This window comes from Dicentrarchus labrax, unplaced genomic scaffold (assembly GCF_905237075.1).
Source record: "Dicentrarchus labrax unplaced genomic scaffold, dlabrax2021, whole genome shotgun sequence".
Taxonomy (NCBI): Eukaryota; Metazoa; Chordata; class Actinopteri; family Moronidae; genus Dicentrarchus; species Dicentrarchus labrax.
The window spans coordinates 10426245-10451531 of NW_026136713.1; the positions used below are offsets into that span (position 1 = coordinate 10426245).

The 25287-nt window shown below is 42.1% G+C and overlaps 1 protein-coding gene, 1 long non-coding RNA gene and 1 pseudogene across 16 annotated transcripts in view; 1 reads left to right on the forward strand and 2 right to left on the reverse strand.

The window, feature by feature from the left end:
• The window catches only part of LOC127374226 (protocadherin alpha-C2-like), a 141729-nt gene that overhangs the window by 23945 nt on the left and 92497 nt on the right, over nt 1–25287 (reverse strand). Inside the window, exons 1-2 of one of the 15 annotated variants that reach the window (XM_051419314.1) lie at nt 19280–21149; nt 12228–12836 (exon numbers count right to left, since the gene is read on the reverse strand). The exons of 11 other annotated variants lie outside the window; for them this stretch is intronic. In XM_051419314.1, coding sequence (XP_051275274.1) covers nt 12228–12836; nt 19280–21046 — 2376 coding nt within the window. In that variant the 5' untranslated portion in view covers nt 21047–21149. Of the gene's footprint in view, nt 1–9175; nt 11745–12227; nt 14721–15396; nt 17891–19279; nt 21150–25287 lie in introns of those variants that run through there. 3 more of the 15 variants (XM_051419316.1, XM_051419305.1, XM_051419307.1) reach the window with 3 other exon arrangements.
• On the forward strand, nt 9176–15599 carry LOC127374285 (uncharacterized). The gene is made up of 2 exons (XR_007887014.1): nt 9176–9252; nt 15474–15599. It is a non-coding gene; the product is annotated as an uncharacterized LOC127374285 (long non-coding RNA).
• LOC127374273 (protocadherin alpha-2-like) lies at nt 22223–24626 on the reverse strand (annotated as a pseudogene).

Here is a 25287-nt window from a genome sequence, read left to right on the forward strand (position 1 = left end):
CACAGTCACCCACGCCCGGTCTGCCCACGGCGATGACAGCGCTTGGCATCCCGGGAGACGGGGAGTCGACAGTGACTCACTCGGATGCTGCTAGTGGATGGTTAGATACAGAGCGAGTCTTCACACCACACTCAAAGGCGACGACGAGGAGGAGGTGGCGAAATGGGGAGATGGAGCAGCAGCCAACTGTCCGTTGAAGGAAGACAAATGATTTGCTATACAAAAATCCCTTCCTATAAAAGACTCAATTTAGGCTCGTTAATCTCTGACAGTATATCTATATTAATAACAAAGTGTGCATATTACTCGAGAGTAAAAAAATAATGTGCATTTAAAACTACAACGCCATATGAATATTTATTTTGCCTATATTTGAAGCCTTTTTTGCAAACCTTGTTAAAGAGTGAGCCGACTATATCTTGCATGGATTTCTCTCTCTGCATTAATAGCCCACTGAGCAGCGGTGATAACAGAGTTTCTTTCAGCCGGGGCTGACAGTCTCTGATGGTCTGTATGTACGGTCTGCCACGCCGACCGTGACATTTAACAGATTTTCCCGGTGGGACGTGGACCTCCCGTGTTTGACAGTGACACAAAAATGAAAACAGGCAACGTTTATCTCGTCAACAACAAACACAGACTTGGATTTACACCTGACCTTTGCACCTGCACCCCCATATCCCCCCACCCCCCACAAACTCTTGTGATGTGTTTGATATGTTACAGCTCACTTATTGGTCTACCTGTTTCTAATATGGCCATCTGTTTCTGCGTTAATTGCACGCTGTTGAGCTGTGTATTATTTCATTTTTTCACTCAAGGGTGCTGCAGATTAAGCTATCAACATTATTCCACCTGCAGACAGACGCCTGATATGCACCAGCGAACACTGATTTCAAAGAGCTAACTGGCTAATTGATGTTACATTTAACTGCATCTTGACTTTAAAAAATGTAGGGTGTCAGAACGTCCCTCATCATCTCATCATTTACCTGACCTTGAAATGTATTGTATTTTCAACCTCCTTCCAATCCCTCCATCCTCTCGTCTGCTCTCTCCCCTCTGGAGTGTCACCAGCTGCAAGTCTGACAGATATCTGGTGTTCCAGTTGAGGTCTGGCTGAGGGGCATACTAGGGTCTTAAGTGGAAACACAAGAGCTCATCCCTTTTGCAGACTGATGTTGTGAGACAAAAAAAAAAAAAACAACTTTCATCATACCTTTATACAGGTATGCTTGTGATATATGGGGAAGAGAGATCATTTAGATTTTAAAAATTGAGACCCTCTTTGTTCTGTCTCTGTCAGAATATTGAAACCCCCCATTTCATCAATTATGCAAGGGTTGCCACCATATTAATAACATTCTCTTCACTTAGACTCAACCTCATTAATACTGTAAGCGGCCACTCTAAAAGCCATTCATATTACTTTCCCTAAGAGTCTGTTATCTGGAATCTCCCCCATTTTAAATGAGTCAGATGACAGCAGAGATCCACGGCGGAACGGGTCATGGCTGGGCTATCATGAAGCAGGACTCCTTACATCACTCTCTCAGTCAACACATATACAAACGGAGGCAGTCATGCAAACCTAAAGGCCATTTGTGCCTGTAGGCATGTATGCTCACACACAACTATAACACAAATGCAATCTAAGGACAAAATGATTTTTTCTGAATGAATGTTATGCTGTTGTTTCCTCTCATTCTTAAATGGCAAGGAACAGCTATCTGCTTTGATAAACGAGGAATAGGAGCATACAGGCTCTTAGGTTATACAGACTACTCAGTTCTCGGTTCTCAGGAAAATTCATTATGTCCCTTGTTATCCATGTCCATATTCAAAGACTGCTGACCCAAAGTTTTCAAATCCAGGTTTTTCCAGTCAAAACATTTTATCATAAAGCCAGTGCCAGTTTGTACATGCATAGGACTGCAGTCATGTTGTATTATGCATTACATTCATGCTCGAATGTTAAAGGCATACAAATACTACACATTTTCTTCATGCTAGTAAAGAGAAGAGAAAAATAAGAGGAAGTATCTGCAGGCTGTTGTGTAGGTGGGCAGCAGCGTCTCTGGTGTCAGGAAATGTGCTTAGCAAATTTAAAAAACAGATGCATTAAAATAAAGAGGCTGAAAAAACAGCAATTTTCTTAAAGGAGACAGAGAGAGCATCCTAAACACATCTTACAGAATTAAGTATTATATAGATTAACGCTATCTCCTCTTAGTCGGTGTGGCCATGGGGTGTATAAAACTAAAATACAGTTATTGAGAGAAGGAGGAAATATTTTTTGCAATCACCATATTAAAAATTCATTGAATGTGTCATAGGGTTTGTTCAGGTTATACTGCATCGTCCGTTTAAACCAAAATATGAAATGGTATGACAAAACAAAAGAGCATCTTCAACATAAATCTCACAGTTACTACAATATTAGTTATGCCTCAGTGAAAAAAAAAAGCTATAAATCAATGCCAATAGCACTGCACATTTAAACATACTGTACATGTGGGAAAGGCAGGGTGAGCAAGAGGCAACAGAGGTGGGAGAGACAGTGAAATTGGTCCCTCTGTTGGAATAAATCGGTAGTACAAGGGTTGGACACGTGATCATCGCCCCACTGCCAAGCCACACAGGCTTCTCATTAAGCCAGAGCACTAAAACATAATCCCAGCTATGAGTGTGTGTGTGTGTGTGTGTTTGAAAGAGAGAGAGAGGGGGGATAAGAGAGAGACAGAAAGAGAGAAGGAGGACACAGACGTCAGACTGCAGTGGCAGTCATTTTCTCTCTCATTTCCAATAGAGTGACCGCAGTGGATAAAGGAGGATATAAGGCGAGGCACCCTCCAGAGGTGAGATGAGAAAGAGCATGTTAAAGCATACTGATGGTAGAATCTACAGTGCCACAGCCTGTAACCGGTACAAGGGCAGGTCATATGTGTATTTATCAAAACAGACATATTTCAACATAAATTGATGAGATACACATCACACTGTGCAAAAGGCTGTATACATGGAACAAAGCTAGATGAACTGAACCAATTTTGTCTGAGGTTTTTTATCAAAATCACAAACAATGAACCACAATCTGCTCTAATTTTGCTGTCACTCATTTCATCAGTATCACTCTTTCAAATGAAATAAAAAATGTGTAGAAAATATAATACATTCTGGTAGACCTAAACCTCCACATAGATTTATAACACAATGACAAAGCTGTCGTCATACTTTTCTCTACGCACAAGAACTTTACCATTTTTAAATCTCCGAAACAAAAGTCCCATGGTAACCACAATCCTTTTACTCAGGTGGACACAGTAAGCGGGTGGAAGAGGCATTCACTGGGCATGTTTGTTTGTGCTGATCCCTTGTGTTCCTTGCTTTCAAAAATAAAGGGCATGGGAGAACTAAGAGCACCACAAATCCCTCCCTCTGGGCCCCTGCAAGGGTTAAACAGTTCCTTGGTTGTCCTGGTTCAGCCTGTGCATAAATCAAACAGATTCTTGTTGTGGCACTGAACAAAGCTATCAGGAAATGCAGGCAGGCTTTGGATACTTCCCTCTTAGGATGCCCTGGCTTTGTATCCTTGCCGGATGGAAGAGGATGGAACCCGTGGTTCTGAGCATGACAAAGCTAATCTAATGAGTGCAACAACATCCCGATGCCACTAAGAGGGAGCACGGATGGAGGACGGTTTGGTAGAAGTGGGGGAGAAAAAGGGAGGAGTGGTGATAAGTTCTTCCTTTTATCTGTGACCAATTGTAAGCCTGTGATGTTCTCACTCAGCTGCAGGGAATGTATTTAATGTGTTTTTTTGTCCATCTCATCCTCAGAAGCTCCAGTTTTCTCACTATCTCATGCTCAAGGCTTGAGTCTGTACTGCTGTATTTCTGACTTCCTCTAAAACCCTTTCCCTTTTTAGAACCCATTCTCTAATCTCAGACACTTTTCCCTCGCTTGCTCACTTCTTTTACCCTTTGTCTGACGTGGCATTTCTGCTCAAAATGCTGCACATCTTTTGATCGGCATCTTTCTCTCCATCTCTCCTGCCTCCCATTGTGTCCACCCTGTTTCCTTCCTGCTTGCCTCTGTATAACACATGCTGGGATGGATGTCTGGGTGGGGGTGGGTACATACAGCCAGCTCCCTAGAAACAGACTAGTTCATCATTTCATTACAGCCTCTGAACAGTCTCCATGGTAACCACAGATAGCTAACCTCACACACACAAAGGACACACCCTTGTGAAGGAGAAAAACAGGAAGTGCTTCATAAGACCTGTACGTGACAGACAGGGAGATAAATGAAGAAGATGAATAAAACATTTATTTTAACCACTCTGCTGTCCGGGTCACCTTGTATTAAAACTGGTGAGGTAAGAACATTTCTACGTCATGCTTTTGGCCCATCTGTTGAACCCATCTGTGTAATCCAACAAAATGACTTGGGTGAATGCCACTACTGTACTGCAATCTATGAGCAGTGAACCACTTAGATGTCTGCCTCAACTAGGATAATGTAGTGTAGAATCAATAATTTAATGCATTTTGCAGCACCGGGAGAGGCAGAGTTAGAAGCTTTTATCGGGTGCACACTCTTAAGCCCATGTCGTCATCTTATACTGCCGAAAAAGCTATAGCTTTCTCAGCTTTTTCACACCCACAGCTGTCAATTTCTGCTGTATGCAAACACGCACAGCCTTGGCCTCATTAAAAAAACTCTCTCAGACAACACACCGACACACGATGTCCTGATGGTTGCATGGATACAAAGCCTCTCCTCCTCATCCGGCCTGACCCTCGGCCCCGCCCAACCGCAGAGCAGAGCAGGAGTGAGAGCTGAGCCGAGCGGAGCTGATACCTCGATCGGTACTGAAGCTCCCTGCTGCTGCTGCAGCGACTAGCGGAAAATTACCTGCCCCTCCCCCCACTCTCCCTCACTCACAGTCAAATAGAGCTGCAGCATACAGAACACATACTGAACCACTTTTATGCACAGAAAAGCTCCAGGCATTGTTTCAGGAAGCACAGTATAGGGAGATTGCGCATACAGCAGAGACTGTGTAGGAGAAAGGCAACTACCAAACACGGGTTCACTCCGATGGCGCATGTAGCGCGCTGCCATCTTTAAATCACACGCTGACCCACTTATAAGCTTTACACAGCCCATACGCATCGCATGCAATATGTAAGGTCTGTTTGAGAGCGCAGAAAGCCCCTGTTCAGTCTCCTTCAAGCTGAAGTAACCAAACGAACGCAGTTATGACAGATTTGGCCATGGTTGTTTGTGCTGTACCACTCCCTGAAATGAGGTCACATCGTCTGTGACTCAAAAGCATCGTAGAACTACCACAACACAATGTACAGTGAGCTTCACAGCCAATATCTGAACACATCCCACCCGTTAGGAGCAATAATAGTATCATTACATATATAAATACCACGCGAATGTACATCAAAAAACTACATTTAACCATAATTCAATTAAACCAGAATACACGAGGCACCACTTGGCATGAGCGTGTCGGGGTAACCTCTACTGTACACACATTAGGGATGTTGATGAACATATATTAAATCGTGTTTACAGTACTCGAGTGCTGATAGCACACATGTCTGCAGAGATGAACGTTAATTCCCTGTTAGTTCTCTCAGCTGCTCCCCATCTCGGGTAGCGCTGGTGAAGCAGAGGGGGGAGGGGAGGTCTGGCAGCATGGTGGAGAAGGAGGAGGAGGTAGAGGAAGAGAAAAAGGAACAAGCGTAAAATGAATATTATCATGAATGTGTCTTGATTTTGCGGAGCAAAAGAAATGGGGACATGGAGAAGGCAGGAATGATAAAAATAAAAATAAAATAAGGAACTACAAGTAGAACAAGTAGACCTAATTGCACAGCACATTATTTTTAAAATGAGAGCATGGTATCTTAATAATATCTAGAGTAGTGAATAAACAGCCAAGGAAGACAAATCAGTTCCAATGCTCACTATTCTTTTATATTTAAAGTAAAAAAGATGGCTTGGCAAAAAGGAATCCTTTCTGAGGGTGTTGATCTATTTTTAGAAACACACTATTACACAGTACCCTATTAAAGTGGAACTGTGTTTCAAATACACTTGGGTCTTGAAGTGCAGTTCCTAACAGCTGTAATATTTAGATAAGAATAATACCTTAAAAACATACGCCTATATTATAGACCAATGGACAAAATCAGTATGCAAGTAACTGTGCTGCTGAATGCAGAAAGAAAGCTCTAATTGCAAATAACAGGAAGGAGAAGGTGTGACTTCAGAGAAGCTGATGGAAATATCTCAGGACAAACACATTCAATTGCAAGAGTGGGGCAGCTATGAGCAGAGCAATATCAAAGACAGACAAAAAACAGATCCTGACGTGAGAAGGTAAAAAAATAAGTCTGCACCTTAATCATTCTTATAGGCCTTTTTCACAGCAGACATTTTGACATAAACACAGAATGGAAAGCAAAGGTGTGTCGCTGTCACAGCTTACAGAGACAGTTCAACAGAACATAGCCATCAGTATTCTGCTTTCCTATATCAAGTCAAAATGACTGCTCATACAGCTCCCAGCATAACTTCAACCTGAGACATGGAACAATTAAATCAGCTAACTGCGAACAGAAAATGTGAAATCAATGCACCAGAAAACAATGCCTTATAAGAATTAGTTTGAAAGCAGAACTAGAAAACATTTGCACAACTGTCCAGAGCAACCATAGGCTAAATGTGTAGGCCAAACATCTAAACTAAATCAAGTCAAAACAACACCCTACCCAAGAAATACAGCAGCTGTCAATATGCTTTTTTCATAGCAGCATTTCCATGTGAAATAGTAGGTGAAATAGTAGGTTAAACACAGGTCAAACAGAGTCAAGGTGCTGGCATAGTTGCACAGAAGACATTTTGACTTATCAAAGCCTTAAAAACACATGTGGACTTAATAACAGCAAGCTCAGTTCTATTAAATATCCCAGTAACAGATCCAGGGAACCAGCATGCACAGTTGCTGGACCTTAAGTGGAATGCAGCAATAATCAATACACCTGTGAGTTTTCTGCTATGATATGTCAACAAATCCAGCATGTTGGTTCACTGGAAAGGCTCTGCTACACTTAATGGAACAGAGCCTTAATTAGTATCATTGGTAACACCTATGTTTACCATATAATATGTCAAAATGGCTGCTGTGAAAGAGGTCTATAATTCCCCAATAAGTGTAACACCACAGTTAAGGCGATGGTCGGTTAAAACCTGTCAACTTCAGGCTCTGATCTATACTTACTGGTTTCACAAAGCACGGAAATAAACATGGTCACCAGAGGTCATCAAAAAGCTGGTCATTAGTTGTGTTTGTGAGCTTCTTCACATGAAAGAATCAGGTTTTTAATTAGCCAATCATTAATCACAGGAAAAGGTAGAAGTGAAGTTAGCTAAATCAAGACTCATTCAGACGCACTGAGGCAATACAACTCATGTTAACTCAAAAATGTTCTCACTTGTGGCCGAAAGCTAACGTTACCTCTTATCGGAACGGTTGCAATACGGCTTCCAGCCAGCAGGGGCAGCACTGAGCCACTGCCGTTGCCCGGCGACAGGTGAGCGAAGAAGATGCGCCATTTTGGATTTTTGAAATTTGTTTGTTGACATTGTGGAATATCTTTTGGACTTACTGACACCGAGTTGTGGTTTTGTTACATTAACAACCGCATGGCAGTGACCTTCGCCTGAGAGGTTGCCAGGACATTCAACTTATCTCCAGTGAGTTTGGGTCTTCAGCCGTTAACGAACCTTATTGGGGGTATTTATGCCCCAATAAGAGCACTTCACTGCTCCAAACAGAACCACCACTGCAACAAAAACCGGTTTTACTACTGTTGGATAAACGTAGAGTTTGTGCCGAACAACCTCTACTTTGCTAGTAGCTAGATAGATTAATTAACGACACTTGGTGTGGCGCTAACTAACTAACTAACTATGGAGGATGTAGCGCAACGCGGAAGTAGTGTGCTTACCTATGTTGTGGAGAAGCTATGAGTGAGTAAACACTGAGGAGGATGGATATGATACATGAATGGTTGCTGTCTGTGTTTTAACCGATTGGGATCTGTTCGGATCTGGGTTTTTTTTTTTTTTATTGCAGTGACTGAGTCGCCATTTCAATCCATTTGACCACTGCTGTCCTCCGAGAAGGACAAACAAACTTGTTTAAAGTCTCCTATCAAGCCTACAGATTGTGAGTAGTCATATATTTACTCAACAGAAAGTTACACTTTTAAATGTGAATTCCTCTGAGCCAACATTAGCTGGTTAACCGACATTTTGTTATTCAGACGCCATGTAGCGCCTCACTCTCTCTCCACTCTCTCTCTCTCTCTCTCTCTCTCTCTCTCTCTCTCTCTCACTCTCACTCTCACTCTCTCTCTCTCTCTCTCTCACTCTCACTCTCTCTCTCTCTCTCTCTCTCTCTCTCTCTCTCTCTCTCTCTCTCTCTCTCTCTCTCTCTCTCTCTCTCATTCTCTCTCTCTCTCTCTCTCTCACTCTCTCCACTCTCTCTCTCTCTCTCTCACTCTCACTCCTCTCTCTCTCTCTCTCTCTCTCTCTCTCTCTCTCTCACACACTTTATTTTACAAACATACTCTGCAATAAAGTCTATGTTGTGCCTTAAATCCACATATTTAGCGCTGTATAAAAATATATCTAAGTTTTAGCTAGGCGCTTAAACGCACGCCGTGATTGAACCCATACAATGAAGAGTTTTATATAGAGCCTTTCCCTGCCAGAAATCATACAATTTTATTTATTCTTTAAGTTATGACCATGACTACTTTTACTTTATTACATCTTGATATAAAGTGAAAATATATGTTTGTATTTTTAGTTTTTGGCAGTACTGCACCCCTCGTCACCCCCACCAGTTTTGTGCTGTGCTCTCTGGGACACTTCTAGGGGATAACAAGCAAACAATTGAGAGAAAGAAGCTCTCAGTGCCCCCGCGGTTTCAGTACCATGGATAGCGCCAAAGTCAGGCAGCGGAGGAGGGAAGAGTATGCTATAGAAACCAGTACTAGGAAACAGTTCTTAGAAAGCTCAGAGGAGGACATGGTTACAAAACTAGTAGTGTATAAACTTGTTGGCGAGGTTTACATCTTACCTTTTCTTTATTAGGTAAAGTTTGAGTTCTGGTAAAAGTGTCTCCTCCGTTAATACTGATCAGCTCACCATCTACAGGTGGAAACGGGGCGGGGAAAACCACTACGTCACTCTTCAACGTGTCTGAGCTGAAACACACGTCATACTGCTGAGTAGATTTAGAGTAAGACCAGCTCCCGTCAGGGTGGGTGGTGATCATTGGGGCGCTGTACCTGCTGAAACTGTCTGTCCTGTGGCATTTGACAGCTATTAAACTGATGAGGCTCAGCAGAAAGATCACTGACACCGACACAATGGCGATCAGCAGATACAGGTTTAAATCAGAGAAGCTCTCCTCCTTTATGGGCGCATGTCTGAACGGAGTCTGGATGTCAGCTGTGCTTTCAACCACCACCACATCAATAGACACAGTAGCTGACAGGGAGGGTTCTCCGTTATCAGAAACCAGAACCACCAAGGGGTGAGTTTTCAGGTCATTGTCACTCATTCTCCTCTTAGTCCGGATCTCTCCGGTGCTGGTTCCGATGCGGAAGAGGTTGTTTCCTTTGGGCTCAGACAGGTGATAAGAAAGCAGCGCATTGTATCCAGAGTCTGCGTCTACAGCCCTGATCTTTGCCACAAAGTATCCCGCTTCAGCAGAATAGGGGATGCTCTCACTGTTAACGGAGCCGTGCTCAGAATAGGGCGCGAGAATCGTTGGATTATTGTCATTTTCATCCAGAATCAAAACGTTCACAGTCACGTTGCTGCTGAGCGGAGGAACACCAGAGTCTGTGGCCTGAACTTTAAACTGAAACGTTTTTAACTCCTCATAGTTAAAAGACTGCAGACTGACTATATCTCCAGTCTCTGAGTTGACGTTTATAACTGACCCTATTATATTGTTTTTATGATTATTATTAATTACTGAAAATGTTACTTGAGCGTTTTCATCTACATCCGGATCATCTGCAGTTAAAGTATAGATAACCCCACCTGTGGGACTGTTCTCTTTGACAAAAATGTTAATCACAGGCTCTTTAAAACGAGGTGCGTTGTCATTGACATCAGAAACGTGGACCGTAATAACGCTTGTACCCGAAAGAGGCGGAACCCCTTCGTCAGTCGCTGTTATTGTTACATTATACTGAGAAGCTCGTTCTCTGTCTAGAGGTCCGTCTACGACCAAAGAATAATGATTCTTATATGTGTTTTTAATTGTAAACGGCACTGAATCAACTATTCTAACCTGAACAGCGCCATTTTTATCTGCGTCGTTATCTCTCACCGTTATAAGTCCCACCATTGTGTCTAGGGCTGCGTCTTCCCTCACTACGTTGACTAAAGATGTTACTGATATTTCTGGTGGATTGTCATTAACATCCGCGATTTCAACGAGTACTTTACAGTGAGATGCTCTCGGACTTGACCCTTTGTCTTTTGCCTGTACCCGGATTTCAACTGCATTGCTTTTTTCGTGATCCAATTCCCCGTTTACCGTAATCTCTCCTGTCGTGGGATTAATGGCAAATTTGTCAACATCATTATCACTATCATGATTGATGAAGGAATACAGTATTTCTCCATTAAGACCCTCATCTAAATCCTGAGCATGCACAGAAATTACAGTTGCACCGCGCGGTGTATTCTCGAGCACGGTGGCTTTGTACAGCGATTTATCAAATATTGGAATATTATCATTTACATCTTGCACATTGACGGTGATATGTAGCGTGCCTGATTTAGGAGGTTTGCCTCCATCTACAGCTGTCAGCGTTAGTTTGATAACTGGCTGTTTCTCACGGTCTAAGGCTTTCTGCAGCACCATTTCAGCGGACATTGTCGGCTCTCCACCATTCTGCACATCCAGGGTGAAATGCTCATTTTGACTCAGCTTGTAGCCCTTAACTGAATAACTACCGACATCTGCGTCGAAGGCCTTTGCTAGTGTAAATCTTTCACCGGGAAAAGCTGACTCGAACACGTTCAGAACAATTCCCGGTATCCGAAAAGAGGGCGCGTTGTCATTTATATCCAATATTTTAACCTCAAAACGATAGAGATTCAACGGAGAGTTCACAATGGCTTCCACTTCCAGGGAGCACTTCACATTGCGAGAGCAGAGCTCCTCTCGGTCTATTCTGTCTTTCACTAATAGTATCCCAGTCTTAACATTCACTTCGAAAAACCTCGTATTAGGTCCTGAAATCTGAAAACCCCGAGTTTCCAGTTCTTGTACATCGAGATGTAAGTCCTTCGCCAAATTCCCCACAGTGGTACCGGGGCTCGATTCCTCCGTAACAGAATACACAATCTGTGCTGCTGCGAGGCTCCATATGTGAGATACGTGGAACAAAAAATAAATCCAATGCCGGAAAATATTCCCTTGTTGCATTCTGTCCATAGCCTGCTAGACAAGTCAATTCGAAAAATATCACTCCAGCGGTAACATTGCTAATGATAGATCCAGATCAGAGCCCCTCAAAACAGTGAGGATGTTATACTGCGATACCTCGAACAAAGAATTACAAACCCTCTCTCTTGGACCAAAGGGTGGAGCGTCGCAAAGAAGATAAGTATTTTAACTCTGTGAGCTGATGGCGACATCTTGTGGTAATGTCAAAGTCAGAGGCAAGAAAAGATGAAAATAGATGTTGAAGTCTTTACATATTAAACGTTTTGGTGAAATGAAGAACTTAAAATCCATATACTGAAAAGCAGCAGTCACTCTCAATAATGGCCTTTATATACCGTTTTAAAGAGGAATGAGCAAGAGACAGAATACCAAAAAGTGCCAAAGTGTAGCATGACACAGACACAGGCTAAAGTTATTGACCATCAGGTCACCGATGAACATCTAAAAAACTATAATGTTTTCACAAGTGTTATCCTGGCAATAATGGCACAGATTGATCATCTTAAATTGGCATTATGAAAAATGCATTGGATTGGACACAAAACTACAATTGTTAAGGACAACAAAGTACTTATTTCCATTGCCGTTGTTAAATGGTCAGCTGCATTTTAACATTAAATCATTGCTAGCCTTGCGTTTTATGCATTGTCACCCTTACCTTTTCTTTATTAGGCAAAGTTTGAGTTCTGGTAAAAGTGTCTCCTCCATTAATACTGATCAGTTCACCATCTACAGGCGGAAACGGTGCGGGGAAAACTACCACGTCACTCTTCAACGTGTCTGAGCTGAAACACACGTCATACTGCTGAGTAGATTTAGAGTAAGACCAGCTCCCGTCAGGGTGGGTGGTGATCATTGGGGCGCTGTACCTGCTGAAACTGTCTGTCCTGTGGCATTTGACAGCTATTAAACTGATGAGGCTCAGCAGAAAGATCACTGACACCAACACAATGGCGATCAGCAGATACAAGTTTAAATCAGAGAAGCTCTCCTCCTTTATGGGCCCGTGTCTGAACGGAGTCTGGATGTCAGCTGTGCTTTCAACCACCACCACATCAATAGACACAGTAGCTGACAGGGAGGGTTCTCCGTTATCAGAAACCAGAACCACCAAGGGGTGAGTTTTCAGGTCATTGTCACTCATTCTCCTCTTAGTCCGGATCTCTCCGGTGCTGGTTCCAATGCGGAAGAGGTTGTTTCCTTTGGGCTCAGACAGGTGATAAGAAAGCAGCGCATTGTATCCAGAGTCTGCGTCTACAGCCCTGATCTTTGCCACAAAGTATCCCGCTTCAGCAGAATAGGGGATGCTCTCACTGTTAACGGAGCCATGCTCAGAATAGGGCGCGAGAATCGTTGGATTATTGTCATTTTCATCCAGGATCAAAATGTTCACAGTCACGTTGCTGCTGAGCGGAGGAACACCAGAGTCTGTGGCCTGAACTTTAAACTGAAACGTTTTTAACTCCTCATAGTTAAAAGACTGCAGGCTGACTATATCTCCAGTCTCTGAGTTGATGTTTACAACAGATGTAATGGGAATACTTTTTGAATTGCTATCTAATGATGAATATGTTAATTTAGCATTTTCTTCTACATCAGGATCAACTGCAGTTATAGTAAAGATAGTAGCTCCTACTGGACTATTCTCTTTCACATAAACATTAATCACAGGCTCTGAGAATAAAGGGGCATTATCATTCACATCAGAAATGTGAACAGCAATAACACTGGTGCTGGAGAGAGGCGGAGTGCCTTCGTCAGTAGCTATGATGGTGACATTAAACTGAGAAACAGTCTCTCTGTCAAGAGGTCCATCCACTATCAACGAATAATAATTTTTGTAGTTTAGTTTGAGTTTAAAGGGCATCAATCCAAGAATTTTAGCACTAGTGAGACCATTATTACCCCCATCTTTGTCAGTCACTGTCACCAGAGCGACCACTGTACCTATCTCTGCGTCCTCTTTAACTGGGCTCATAAGAGAGGTGATAATGATTTCAGGTACATTGTCATTAACATCAGCTACCTCCACTAACACTTTACCATGCACACTTCGAGAGGGTGTACCTTTATCTCTTGCCTGTACGCGAATATCATATGCTGAATTCTCTTCATAGTCTACCTTTCCTGTTACTGTTATTTCCCCTGTATTTGGGTTTATGGAAAACACAGATTCAGGATTGAAATGTCCCCGCTCAATAAATGAATACACTATTTCACCATTTATTCCCTCATCTAAATCTGTGGCACTAACGGTTAGTATGGATGTCTTATGGGGAGCGTTTTCAGTGACCTGAGCCTTATACAGAGGTTGGCTGAATACCGGAACATTGTCGTTTATATCTATGACATTTACAACTATTTTTAATGTCCCTGAGCGGGCAGGTTTTCCTCCGTCCAGAGCAGTTAAAGTAAGGTGGATAACAGACTGTTTTTCCCTGTCTAAAGATTTCTGGAGCACTAAATCAGCAGACTCACTGTGCTGTCCGCCGCTCTGTACGTCTAATGAGAAATACTCATTTGGACTCAGCTTGTAGCTCTTTACCGAGTTACTGCCGGTGTCTGCATCGTTTGCCATTGGGAGTAGATACCTCTCTCCCGTAAAAGAAGATTCAGAAATATTGAAAGTCTTCTCTTTTTCACGAAAATATGGCGCATTATCGTTAATATCAATAATTTGTACCTCTATGCGATGCAGATGCGTTGGGTGGCTCAAAATTGCTTCTACATTCAGGGAACATTTTGCCGTATTTGGACAGAGCTCTTCGCGATCAATCCTATCGCAAACATATAGAGCACCATTTTTTAAATCCACGTCGAAATATTTCTTTGAATTCCCAGATACAACTCGCAAATCCCGGTTTTCCAATTCGTGAACATTTATTTGTAAATCCTTAGCGAGATTTCCCACTACCGTTCCTTTGTCAACCTCCTCGGAAACGGAGAACGACAGCTGCGCCGTAGAGCCATTACACAAACAAAGCAGAGCTATTACTTGTATCCAAATCGTGACAAATAGTCCTCCTCGTCCCATCGCTGCCACAGAATGAAATAAACAATAATTTCCGAACATGTCCACACTCTAAGCGAAAAACAGACGAAGCCGTGCCTGTCTGGTGACCATTTGTGTATTTACTGACAAAGCACCAGTGAACTAGTGATGCTTCGCACGGAGAGGTGGAGTCTGGGAAAAAAAGGAGCCACACGAATATTGTGGTCTCCAGCGACACCAACTGTTATTTTGGTGCTAATGTATAAAGACATGACTGTGCTATTCTTAAGTATAGCATACTTGTGCAGAAGTTCTAAACATATTTCAGTGGACCTCGTTCAATATAAAACGCTCTTTCTGGTGCATTAGTAAGGACTATATCAGTTGTATGTTACAGGGCAAACTATATTAAAAATGTATACATAGCCTGTTATTCAGGTTTAAATAATATGAAAGATAGGGCGCCTTTGTTCGTGCACGGAAAAACACCACCTCGAGTTCAGCACCATGGACAGCAATTACTTCTCCGCTCAAAATATAATATTTAGCAACTGTTTCGAATTATTTCCCAGAGGAAATGTCCAACATGTAGCATAATAGTATGATGAAAAATATGTCAGGTAATTGGTGATTATATATATATTTATATATATAAATCTATACCCCAAAGTGCCACTTACTTTCACACTGCATTCCCAGCCAGACATACAATAAGTATCACGAAAAATCACAAATGTTTTAAATGTCCCAAAACTGATAATCGAAACGCATCTTTCAGAAATGGAATGACATAATAATTGTAAGGACCACAAATCTACTCTAACCAACAACTCACCTTCTCTTTGTTGGGTAAAGTCTGAGTTCTGGTAAAAGTGTCTCCTCCGTTAATACTGATCAGTTCACCATCTACAGGCGGAAACGGGGCGGGGAAAACTACTACGTCACTCTTCAACGTGTCTGAGCTGAAACACACGTCATACTGCTGAGTAGATTTAGAGTAAGACCAGCTCCCGTCAGGGTGGGTGGTGATCATTGGGGCGCTGTACCTGCTGAAACTGTCTGTCCTGTGGCATTTGACAGCTATTAAACTGATGAGGCTCAGCAGAAAGATCACTGACACCGACACAATGGCGATCAGCAGATACAGGTTTAAATCAGAGAAGCTCTCCTCCTTTATGGGCGCATGTCTGAACGGAGTCTGGATGTCAGCTGTGCTTTCAACCACCACCACATCAATAGACACAGTAGCTGACAGGGAGGGTTCTCCGTTATCAGAAACCAGAACCACCAAGGGGTGAGTTTTCAGGTCATTGTCACTCATTCTCCTCTTAGTCCGGATCTCTCCGGTGCTGGTTCCGATGCGGAAGAGGTTGTTTCCTTTGGGCTCAGACAGGTGATAAGAAAGCAGTGCATTGTATCCAGAGTCTGCGTCTACAGCCCTGATCTTTGCCACAAAGTATCCCGCTTCAGCAGAATAGGGGATGCTCTCACTGTTAACGGAGCCGTGCTCAGAATAGGGCGCGAGAATCGTTGGATTATTGTCATTTTCATCCAGAATCAAAACGTTCACAGTCACGTTGCTGCTGAGCGGAGGAACACCACAGTCTGTGGCCTGAACTTTAAACTGAAACGTTTTTAACTCCTCATAGTTAAAAGACTGCAGACTGACTATATCTCCAGTCTCTGAGTTGATGTTTACAACAGATGTAATGGGAATACTTTTTGAATCACCTTCTAATGAGTATGTTACTCTAGCGTTTTCATTTATATCAGGATCCACTGCTGTTATCGTATAGATACGAGCTCCAACGGGACTATTCTCTTTTACAAAAATATTAATCACGGGTTCAATGAAATGAGGCGCGTTATCATTGACATCAGAAACCTGAACAGTAATAACGCCGGTGCTGGATAGAGGCGGGGTCCCTTCATCAACAGCTGTAATCGTCACATTGTAAATAGACCACTCTTCTCTATCGAGAGGTCCATCTACGACTAAAGAGTAATAATTTTTATAATTGGAATTTAGCTTAAAAGGTGCAGAGCCTATAAGTTTACAGTTAGTCTGACCGTTTTTTCCTCCATCTTTATCAGTCACTGTCACTAAAGCGACGACGCTTCCTATTTCAGCATCTTCTTTAACGGGGTTCATGAGTGACGTCACCACAATTTCTGGGGCATTGTCGTTTACGTCAACTACCTCCACCAGCAGCTTCCCATTTGCACGCCGGGGCAAACCCCCTTTGTCTGTTGCTTGAACATGAATTTCATATGCTGGCTGTGCTTCATAATCCAAATTACCCTTTACTGTGATCTCTCCTGTTTCTGCATTTATTAAAAACACATCCGCAGGGTTGAAGTTCCCACGCTTGACAAAAGAGTACGTCACCCTCCCGTTGTCCCCTTCGTCTAAATCTGTGGCACTCAGTTGAATTACTAAGGATCCAGCTGGCGCATTTTCATTCACTCGTGCCTTGTAAAGCGTTTTACTAAATGACGGCGTGTTATCATTGGCATCCAGAACATTTACATTAATGTGCAAGCTTCCGGTTTTAGGAGGCTTTCCTCCATCTACAGCGGTCAGCGTTAGTTTAACAACAGCCTGTTTTTCACGATCCAAAGCTTTTAGCAGCACCAATTCAGCAGATACACTATGCTCTCCACCGCTCTGTACATCTAGGGAGAAGTATTCATTTGGACTCAGCCTGTAAGTCTTTACTGAATTGCTTCCTGTGTCTGCATCAAGAGCCAGGGGAAGCAAGAAGTGTTCGCCCGTAGGTGACAATTCAGAGATGTTTAATGAATATGCCTTCTCGACAAAGGTAGGTGCGTTGTCATTTAAATCAACAATTACCACCTCGATGCGGTGGAGAACCATGGGATCACTCAGTATAGCCTCCAAGTTTAGCGTGCATTTGATCGCGTTTGGACAAAGCTCCTCGCGGTCTATTCGCTCATTAACATAAAGATCCCCCGTTTTAAAATTTGCCTCGAAATATTTCTTGCTGTACCCAGACACGATATTTAGATTCCTCGTTTGCAGATCTCGAACGTTGACATTTAGATTCTTTGCGAGATTCCCTACCACAGTCCCTTTGTCCACCTCCTCGGAAACAGAGAAGAATATCTGAGCAGCAGTCCAGTCAGATAAAAACAGGAGGAAAAGCCAACAGAGAATGTCGTTATTCCTCCTACTTCCCATCGCTGCTCTCAAAGAAACTGACGAAATAAAAATGTATATTCATCCATAAAACGCCACTCCATCGACCAGCATTTGTAATCCCATCCACTCCGGTCCTCTCCTTATCGCCATTCGTGTCTCACAAAGCACTCGCAGTCTGCTGACGCTTCACGCGGAAAGGAGGAGACTGAAAAACACCGAGCTCACAAAAACATGTGGTCATCAGCGACCCCACGTGTTTCAACTTGGATATGACATTTTTTTCAAAAAAACAAGTCGCAAGCACCCTTTCTCATAGTACTACACGTGGAATAAATCTACTGTAAAGTTTTAAATAGGGTAAGAATACAACTTTCATTCAACCAGCTGTGAAAAGAGGAAAATATAATCCCAAATAGTCACAGATTACTGTAGTAAAAGGACAGTGAACAAACAATCTGAAATTAACACCTGGGCAAAACCAAACAGAACTTGCTTAAGACATGGCGTGGACAATATTTTTCTATATAAAAGGGTGAATAATAAATGTCAACAGTCAACTTGAAACACATTTAAGCATAAGGAACATAAGAACTGAAAGCCCCAGTAATTCAAAAATGAGTGATATCATAATTCAACTCTGTCACGCCAGAGTTTTTAGATTATGAGCCCAAGAGGACAAAGAAGACAGCAGTATGTTTTCAGCACCACGGAAAGCGACATAGAAACCCGCGTCCACTTTTTTCCAACTAAAGTATTTTATCTCTTTTAATGCAAAGTTATGCAAATATGTTTCCATGTATCGGACTTAATTATGATATTTTATGGCATGTTTGTCAGTCCCTTACGAGAAAGCAAGAAAGATTAATTAATGAAATAAAACATTCAGAACAGGAAAGGTAACCCTTAAAGGCTTTTAACATGGACTGAAAGGCTGTAAGCAACTCACCTTTTCTTTATTAGGTAAAGTCTGAGTCCGCGTAAAAGTGTCTCCTCCGTTAATACTGATGAGCTCACCATCTACAGGCGGAAACGGGGCGGGGAAAACTACTACGTCACTCTTCAACGTGTCTGAGCTGAAACACACGTCATACTGCTGAGTAGATTTAGAGTAAGACCAGCTCCCGTCAGGGTGGGTGGTGATCATTGGGGCGCTGTACCTGCTGAAACTGTCTGTCCTGTGGCATTTGACAGCTATTAAACTGATGAGGCTCAGCAGAAAGATCACTGACACCGACACAATGGCGATCAGCAGATACAGGTTTAAATCAGAGAAGCTCTCCTCCTTTATGGGCGCATGTCTGAACGGAGTCTGGATGTCAGCTGTGCTTTCAACCACCACCACATCAATAGACACAGTAGCTGACAGGGAGGGTTCTCCGTTATCAGAAACCAGAACCACCAAGGGGTGAGTTTTCAGGTCATTGTCACTCATTCTCCTCTTAGTCCGGATCTCTCCGGTGCTGGTTCCGATGCGGAAGAGGTTGTTTCCTTTGGGTTCAGACAGGTGATAAGAAAGCAGCGCATTGTATCCAGAGTCTGCGTCTACAGCCCTGACCTTTGCCACAAAGTATCCCGCTTCAGCAGAATAGGGGATGCTCTCACTGTTAACGGAGCCGTGCTCAGAATAGGGCGCGAGAATCGTTGGATTATTGTCATTTTCATCCAGAATCAAAACGTTCACAGTCACGTTGCTGCTGAGCGGAGGAACACCAGAGTCTGTGGCCTGAACTTTAAACTGAAACGTTTTTAACTCCTCATAGTTAAAAGACTGCAGACTGACTATATCTCCAGTCTCTGAGTTGATGTTTACAACAGATGAAATCGGAATATTCTTTGGAGAACTATCTAACAATTTATAACTCAGTTTTGCATTATTGTCTAAATCGGGATCAAACGCATTTATTGTGTAAATAACGGAGCCTACTGGACTGTTTTCTTTAACGTAAACATTAATCACAGGCTCCATAAATCGAGGAGCGTTATCATTAACATCAGAAACATCAACAGTAATGACCCTGATACTGGACAGAGGCGGACTTCCTTCATCTGTGGCTGTAATGGTGACATTATAAAGAGAAGTGTTTTCTCTGTCCAGTGGTCCATCTACTACTAATGAATAGTCATTTTTATAGTTAGACTTCAGTTTAAAGGGAACAAACCCAACTACCTTACAGTTAGTTACTCCATTATTTCCTCCATCTTTATCACTCACTGTAACCAAAGCAACGATTGTCCCCAGTTCTGCGTCTTCTTTTACCGGCGTCATCAGTGACGTCACCGATATTTCCGGGGCATTGTCATTCACATCAATTATCTCTATCAGTAGTTTAGCATGTGCACTACGAGGAGAGAAGCCTTGGTCCCTTGCTTGCACTCTAACTTCATAAGCAGGCGTCTCTTCATAATCTAATGTACCCTTCACAGTGATTTCTCCTGTTTCTGAATTTAGATCAAAAATATTTGATGGATCAATATTTCCTCGTTTTATCAAAGAATACAGGATCTTACTGTTTATGCCCTCGTCTAAATCTGTTGCATTTAACTTTATTACCACTGTTCCGTGTGCAGCATTTTCACGGACACTCACTTTATAAAGCGATTTGCTAAAAGTTGGTACATTATCATTGGCATCTAATACATTAACATTTATTCGTAACGAACCTGATCTAGGTGGTTTACCTCCATCTATAGCCGTCAAGAGGAGTTTGATCATCGACTGTTTCTCTCGGTCTAAAGCTTTCTGCAGCACTAACTCAGCGGACACACCGTGTTCTCCACCGCTCTGCACATCAAGCGAGAAATATTCATTTTGGCTCAGCTTGTAGTTCTTTACTGAATTACTGCCTATGTCTGCATCTACTGCTATTGGGAGCAGATATCGCTCTCCCGTTAAAGATGATTCTGAAATATTCAAAGAATACGTTTTGTCAATAAAAGCAGGCGAATTATCGTTTATATCTAACACATTGACCTCTATGCGGTGTGCAGTCATTGGATTGTTTAGAACAGCTTGTATTTTCAACGAGCATTTTACCACATTGGGACAAAGCTCTTCTCTGTCTATCCTCTCATCAACAAAGAGGTTCCCGGTGCGCAAATTCACGTCAAAATATTTCTTACTGTAACTCGAAACAATTCGTAGATCCCTGGTCTCTAGTTCCTGAACATTGAGGTTTAAATCCTTTGCAATATTCCCCACTACGGTGCCTTTGTTCACCTCCTCGGAAACCGAGTAGGATAACTGCGAATCAGACCAGTCACAAAGACAAAGAAACACAACAATGGAAATCCAGACGTATTCCTTTTGTCGTCGAGTATACATCGTGGAAGCAACTAAAGAACTGAACCGAAACGATCATTTATCCTCAGTACAGATATTTCCGTCAGAAGGAATATTGTTGTGGTGAAGCTCCTATCCTTCTCGTCACAGCACCTTCCGTGAGTGTACTGCTGGCCGATGACGAGTTCATTTTTTCCCATGCAGGAAGGAGGAGTTTTGGAATTACAAACACATTCATGTCCATGGTCTCCTGCGACATCATGTGGTAAAAGATATGTATGAAAATACTATCCAAAGTGTCACTAGTCGAATAGTTTAAAATATTATGAATGAGACATTATGAGGATTATATAAATATTGATTTGAAAAAAACAATAAATAAACTGAATAGCTGAATAATTCAGTGGCCAAACAAGCTATTGTGTGAACTGCATATAATATCATAGGTTCAGTAGGAAAATGACAGCGACTTTAACTCCACAATGTTATTGCCGTACTTATAAAGTCTCATATATAGAATACATCATAGATTAAAGAAACGAGTTTGAGTCACCGCAGGATGGTACAGAAACCACCTGACAATCACCAACACAAAGTCCAGCACCTTTTCACTACGTTCAAATTCGGGAGACATGCAAATGTTAGATCACAACAGAATGAAACAGCTACAAACACACAAGGTTTAGTATCAGCACCACAGCAACCGCTGTTTCAGTTCACATGAAAACCAGCTTAAATAAGTTTAATTACTTATGAAATGCTTTCAAAAGCCTCAAAATCAAAAGGGGTTTGCAGCAGGATGGTACAAAAACGTAGTTCAGCACCATGGAGAGCGCTATCTGCATACTGTCTATAGGCTTGTTTGATTGTCCCACTATAACACACGAGCTGTTTAGTTAAAAATTGATTGGAGCTTGGTATTACGCCACAGACCACTTCAGGTAGAGGACATGTGGCATCAAGTCTGAAAGGACTAGAAGTTATGTTACAACTTGTGTTTAAGAAAACATATCCCAGGCTTAAAGTGCAGTCGGACTATCAAAAGCTGTATCAGTTTTTGTTGTGACAAACGTCATAAATTGGGATTCATTATTCCCTTAGTGTAGTAATGATGTTTGATTGTTGTTATGCATATGTACATTTTTAATATATCAAAATACTGTAAATATTCAGAGTCATAGGCAGTCAGGAAATGACATATTTTGTGATAGCATTCTTAAGTTTTACAAGCATTCAGCATAAATAGCCTACCTTCTCTTTGTTGGGTAAAGTCTGAGTCCGCGTAAAAGTGTCTCCTCCGTTAATACTGATCAGTTCACCATCTACAGGCGGAAACGGGGCGGGGAAAACTACTACGTCACTCTTGAGCGTGTCTGAGCTGAAACACACGTCATACTGCTGAGTAGATTTAGAGTAAGACCAGCTCCCGTCAGGGTGGGTGGTGATCATTGGGGCGCTGTACCTGCTGAAACTGTCTGTCCTGTGGCATTTGACAGCTATTAAACTGATGAGGCTCAGCAGAAAGATCACTGACACCGACACAATGGCGATCAGCAGATACAGGTTTAAATCAGAGAAGCTCTCCTCCTTTATGGGCCCATGTCTGAACGGATTCTGGATGTCAGCTGTGCTTTCAACCACCACCACATCAATAGACACAGTAGCTGACAGGGAGGGTTCCCCGTTATCAGAAACCAGAACCACCAAGGGGTGAGTTTTCAGGTCATTGTCACTCATTCTCCTCTTAGTCCGGATCTCTCCGGTGCTGGTTCCGATGCGGAAGAGGTTGTTTCCTTTGGGCTCAGACAGGTGATAAGAAAGCAGCGCATTGTATCCAGAGTCTGCGTCTACAGCCCTGATCTTTGCCACAAAGTATCCCGCTTCAGCAGAATAGGGGATGTTCTCACTGTTAACGGAGCCGTGCTCAGAATAGGGCGCGAGAATCGTTGGGTTATTGTCATTTTCATCCAGAATCAAAACGTTCACAGTCACGTTGCTGCTGAGTGGAGGAACACCAGAGTCTGTGGCCTGAACTTTAAACTGAAACGTTTTTAACTCTTCATAGTTAAAAGACTGCAGGCTGACTATATCTCCAGTCTCTGAGTTGATGTTTACAACAGATGAAATCGGAATATTCTTTGGAGAACTATCTAACAATTTATAACTCAGTTTTGCGTTATTGTCTAAATCGGGATCAAACGCATTTATTGTGTAAATAACGGAGCCTACTTGACTGTTTTCTTTAACGTAAACATTAATCACAGGCTCCATAAATCGAGGTGCGTTATCATTAACATCAGAAACATCAACAGTAATGACCCTGATACTGGACAGAGGTGGACTTCCTTCATCTGTGGCTGTAATGGTGACATTATAAAGAGAAGTGTTTTCTCTGTCCAGTGGTCCATCTACTACTAATGAATAGTCATTTTTATAGTTAGACTTCAGTTTAAAGGGAACAGACCCAACTACCTTACAGTTAGTTACTCCATTATTTCCTCCATCTTTATCACTCACTGTAACCAAAGCAACGATTGTCCCCAGTTCTGCGCCTTCTTTTACTGGGGTCATCAGTGACGTCATCGATATTTCCGGGGCATTGTCATTCACATCAATTATCTCTATCAGTAGTTTAGCATGTGCACTACGAGGAGATGTGCCTTGGTCCCTTGCCTGAACTCTAACCTCATAAGCAGGCGTCTCTTCATAATCTAATGTACCCTTCACAGTGATTTCTCCTGTTTCTGAATTTAGATCGAAAATATTTGATGGATCAATATTTCCTCGTTTAATCAAAGAATACAGGATCCTACTGTTCATGCCTTCGTCTAAATCTGTTGCATTTAATTTTATTACTACCGTTCCGTGTGCAGTATTTTCACGGACACGCACTTTATAAAGAGATTTGCTAAAAATTGGTGTATTATCATTTGTATCTATTACATTAACATTTAACTGCAGTGTTCCTGATCTAGGTGGTTTTCCTCCATCTAGAGCAGTCAAAATAACTTTAATAATCGGCTGTTTCTCTCGGTCTAAAGCTTTCTGCAGCACTAACTCAGCAGACACACCGTGTTCTCCACCGCTCTGCACATCAAGTGAGAAATATTCATTTTGGCTCAGTTTATAACTCTTCACTGAGTTGCTGCCTATGTCTGCGTCTACTGCTATTGGGAGCAGATATCGCTCTCCCGGTTACAGTTGATTCGGAGATGTTTACTGAAAACGACTTCTCAATGAAAGCAGGGGAGTTGTCATTTATATCTAAAACATTGACCTCAATGCGGTGTACATTCATTGGATTGCTTAAAACAGCCTGTATTTTCAATGAGCATTTTGCCGACATTCGGACAAATCTCTTCTCTGTTTATCCTCTCGCCAACAAAGAGGTTCCCGGTCCGCAAATTCACGTCGAAATAGCTCTTACTGTAACTCGAAACAATACGTAGATCCCTGGTTTCTAGATCTTGTACATTCAAAGTTTCAAATCCTTTGCAATATTCCCCACCACCGTGCCTTTGTTCACCTCCTCGGAAATAGAGTAAGATAATTGCGAAGCAGACCAGTCACAAAGAAACAGCAGTGCAACAACACGAATCCAGACATATTCCTCGTTTCCCATCGTTGTACATCGTGGAACACCTAAAGAACTAACCGATACGATCATGTATCTTCTACAGTTTATCCGTCATAAACACTATTATTCAGGGGAAGCAGGAGCCCTTCTCGCCACAACACAACCCTGCTGTCACTCTTAACTGATGGCCAGTGACGAGTTTTAGGTTTTCCCGTACAGGAGGAGGAGTTTTGGACTTACTGAAACACATTCATATCCATGGTCTCCAGCGACATCGTGTGGTAAACGACATGTATCCGTCCATCCACAATGTCACTCAGTCACATAGTTCACAATGATTATGAATCAGACTTTAAAAGGGTTGTATAATATTGATTTAAAAAAATCATTAAGGCACATGAATAGTTGGCTTCAGTGGCCATAGAAACTATAATGGACGGCATATTATTTGTTAGTCTCAGTAGAGAGAATTTCACTATTTGATATTTAATAATTTAATCATGTCCCTTTTTCAAATGTAAATCTAGATTAAATGGCAAAATTAAAATTCTTTAGGTACAGAAACCACCTATAGTCATCAGACCACCAAGTCCAGCATCTTTTCACTTCTTCAATTTCGAAAGAAGCATGCAAATTTTGAGAACTGGCAGAATTAAACAGTTTACATAGACGGTTTAATTTCAGTACCACGGAGAGCGCTGTTTCT